At 38.9% G+C, this 2121-nt stretch overlaps 1 protein-coding gene across 2 annotated transcripts; it reads right to left on the bottom strand.

Moving 5' to 3' along the window:
* LOC140985998 (uncharacterized) lies at nucleotides 1-1670 on the bottom strand. Of its 2 annotated transcripts, XM_073453926.1 has the most exons (3): nucleotides 497-1670; nucleotides 350-418; nucleotides 1-179 (listed from the first exon to the last, which is right to left on the bottom strand). In XM_073453926.1, exons 1-3 carry the CDS (start codon nucleotides 1518-1520, stop codon nucleotides 145-147), a joined length of 1128 nt encoding a protein of 375 aa, XP_073310027.1. In that variant the 5' UTR covers nucleotides 1521-1670; the 3' UTR covers nucleotides 1-144. The 2 variants fall into 2 exon arrangements, with proteins under 2 accessions (XP_073310027.1, XP_073310025.1); XM_073453924.1 differs by having other exon boundaries at nucleotides 350-1670.
* Nucleotides 1671-2121: the final 451 nt, after the last annotated feature.

The raw sequence follows: 2121 nt of genomic DNA, 5'->3' as shown, positions 1-2121 counted from the left end.
TTATTATTGAGAGACGAAGAAACATTACAAGATGGTGTCTGTTTGGGTAAAGAAGTGAAAGAATTACAAGGAAAAACAGGTAACCGTGTCTTGTGCACATCAAGTGAGGACGGGTTGGCAAGATAGTACAATCCGTCTTTCAGCTTACCAATCCCCATTATCTTCCCAGTCAAGAGTTCCTGAAATAAACAGAATGTTGGATAGAACACCACACAACATTGGTTATCTTTGGTGAATTGGGATATTGACAGAAGGTTGAATTTGAAATCAGGAACATGAAGGACATTTGGTAATGTACAAGAGGGTGACAATGGAATTGTTCCGGTGGAAAAAATGGGGGTGGAATTACCATTAGGTAGGCGGACTGATCCAGTAGATGAAGGACATGGTTGAGGATTTTGAAGTCCAGTAGAGGTACCTGAAATGTGAGCATTTGCACCACTATCCAATATCCAATCATGAGCAGCAGAAATGGACATCAAACTGGTAACCGTACCTGCCAAATTTGCTGAATGTTCCTGATTGACAGTAGAGTTTTCAAGCAAACGAAGGATTTGAGCATATTGTGCAGGTGTGAAGGTGACTCCCAAAACATGACTTGCATCAGTAGTCGCAACTGAGGAATCACTGATTGTGTTGTGTGCAGATACTCGTTGAGCCTTAGAAACTCCCTTAGTGCCTTTGGTTTGAGGAAACCTTTTGTGCAACTTATGCCCCGGTGGGTAACCTATCAATCGGAAGCAATTTTCCTTCATATGCCCCGGAATTAAACAGTGATCACACTTAATGATGTCTGAGGGCTTGGAGGAGTAAAAAGCTGTTGTAGGAGCATCAGATATGGGTTGAAAAGTCATCACATGTCTATGTGATTCTTCTTGACTAATAAGAGAATACGCTTGACTCACAGAGGGAAGTGGATTCATGAGGAGAATCTGACTTCGAATTGTACCATAACTATCATTGAGCCCCATAAGAAATTGTATTAACCGCTGTTGTTGCTCGTATTCAACATAAGATCTTGAGGTAGGACATTCACAGGAAGGAGAAGTCACCAACGAGGCTAGCTCATCCCACAGCTGCTTAAGCTTCGAGAAATAGACGGAAATAGTGCCCGATCCTTGTGACAGTCGAACAATATCACGGTGAATAGCATAGATGCGTGAACCACAGATCTTGTCGAAGCGCTCCTTCAAATCTGCCCAAACACTGGAAGCTTCTTTTGCATATACAAGACCACAGAAGATTTCCTTGGATACAGACGAGAAAATCCATGATAAAACAACTGCATTGCAACGCTCCCATTGATATAGAGATGGAGAATTGGCAGCTGGCTTTCGGCAAGTACCATCCACAAATCCGAGCTTGTTCTTAGCGTGCAGCGCAATCTTCATTGCCCTGCTCCAAATACCATAATTTTCAGATCCAATTAGTGGATCAACAACAAGAGAAATACCTGGTGCATCAGATGGATGCAAATACAAAGGATCATTGAAACTGAAATTTGAGATCTGAGCAGCCATACTCCCACGAACAGAGATCGAAATGATTTACGCAAAAATGTGCAGATTGATCAATTGAAAAAAAATGCTCTGATACCATGTTAAATCCACACAGATTATGCGATCCGAATCCATTGATCGGTGATCGTGAGGAATAAGAAATAAGCAAAATAGAGAGAAGCTACTCTAAGAACGAGAGGAGAAAATATTCTGTCAAAAACTTATTGTATAGTTTCTACAGCATGACTTATTTATGGGTGTACAAGAATTTGTCAACTCAGTAGCCAATCATACACTAACACGTTATACACAATGGTGTCAACTCAGTAGCCAATCAAACACTAACACATTATATGCAGTGGTGTGTAACATATTTTATACACACACACACACACACACACATTTAATATTGTGAAAAATAATAAATAAATAAAAAATTTAAAATTAGAAACACTTTGTATTTACATTACATTTGATGCCCTTTCAGTTGCATTTATTTTACAATTTCAAGGGGTTAAATATAAGATAAATTCAAATCCGATGGGGTGTATGTAATGTTAGTAAATACTGGATTTTTTTTTTTCGATTTTCATAAGCTTTAAGGAAGATATATATAATATTT

The sequence above is a fragment of the Primulina huaijiensis genome, chromosome 10, assembly GCF_012295235.1.
Source record: "Primulina huaijiensis isolate GDHJ02 chromosome 10, ASM1229523v2, whole genome shotgun sequence".
Lineage (NCBI taxonomy): Eukaryota > Viridiplantae > Streptophyta > Magnoliopsida > Lamiales > Gesneriaceae > Primulina > Primulina huaijiensis.
The sequence above is the reverse complement of the archived record's forward strand: the minus strand, read 5'-3'. Positions and strand labels throughout refer to the sequence as shown.

Bases quoted from the DNA above. Each gene is read 5' to 3' on its own strand.
- LOC140985998 (XM_073453924.1), bottom strand. From the start codon at position 1,520: ATGGCTGCTCAGATCTCAAATTTCAGTTTCAATGATCCTTTGTATTTG. The intron at 180-349 runs GTAATTCCACCC...TGTTTATTTCAG, and splicing joins ATCAGTCCGCCTACCTAATG to GAACTCTTGACTGGGAAGAT.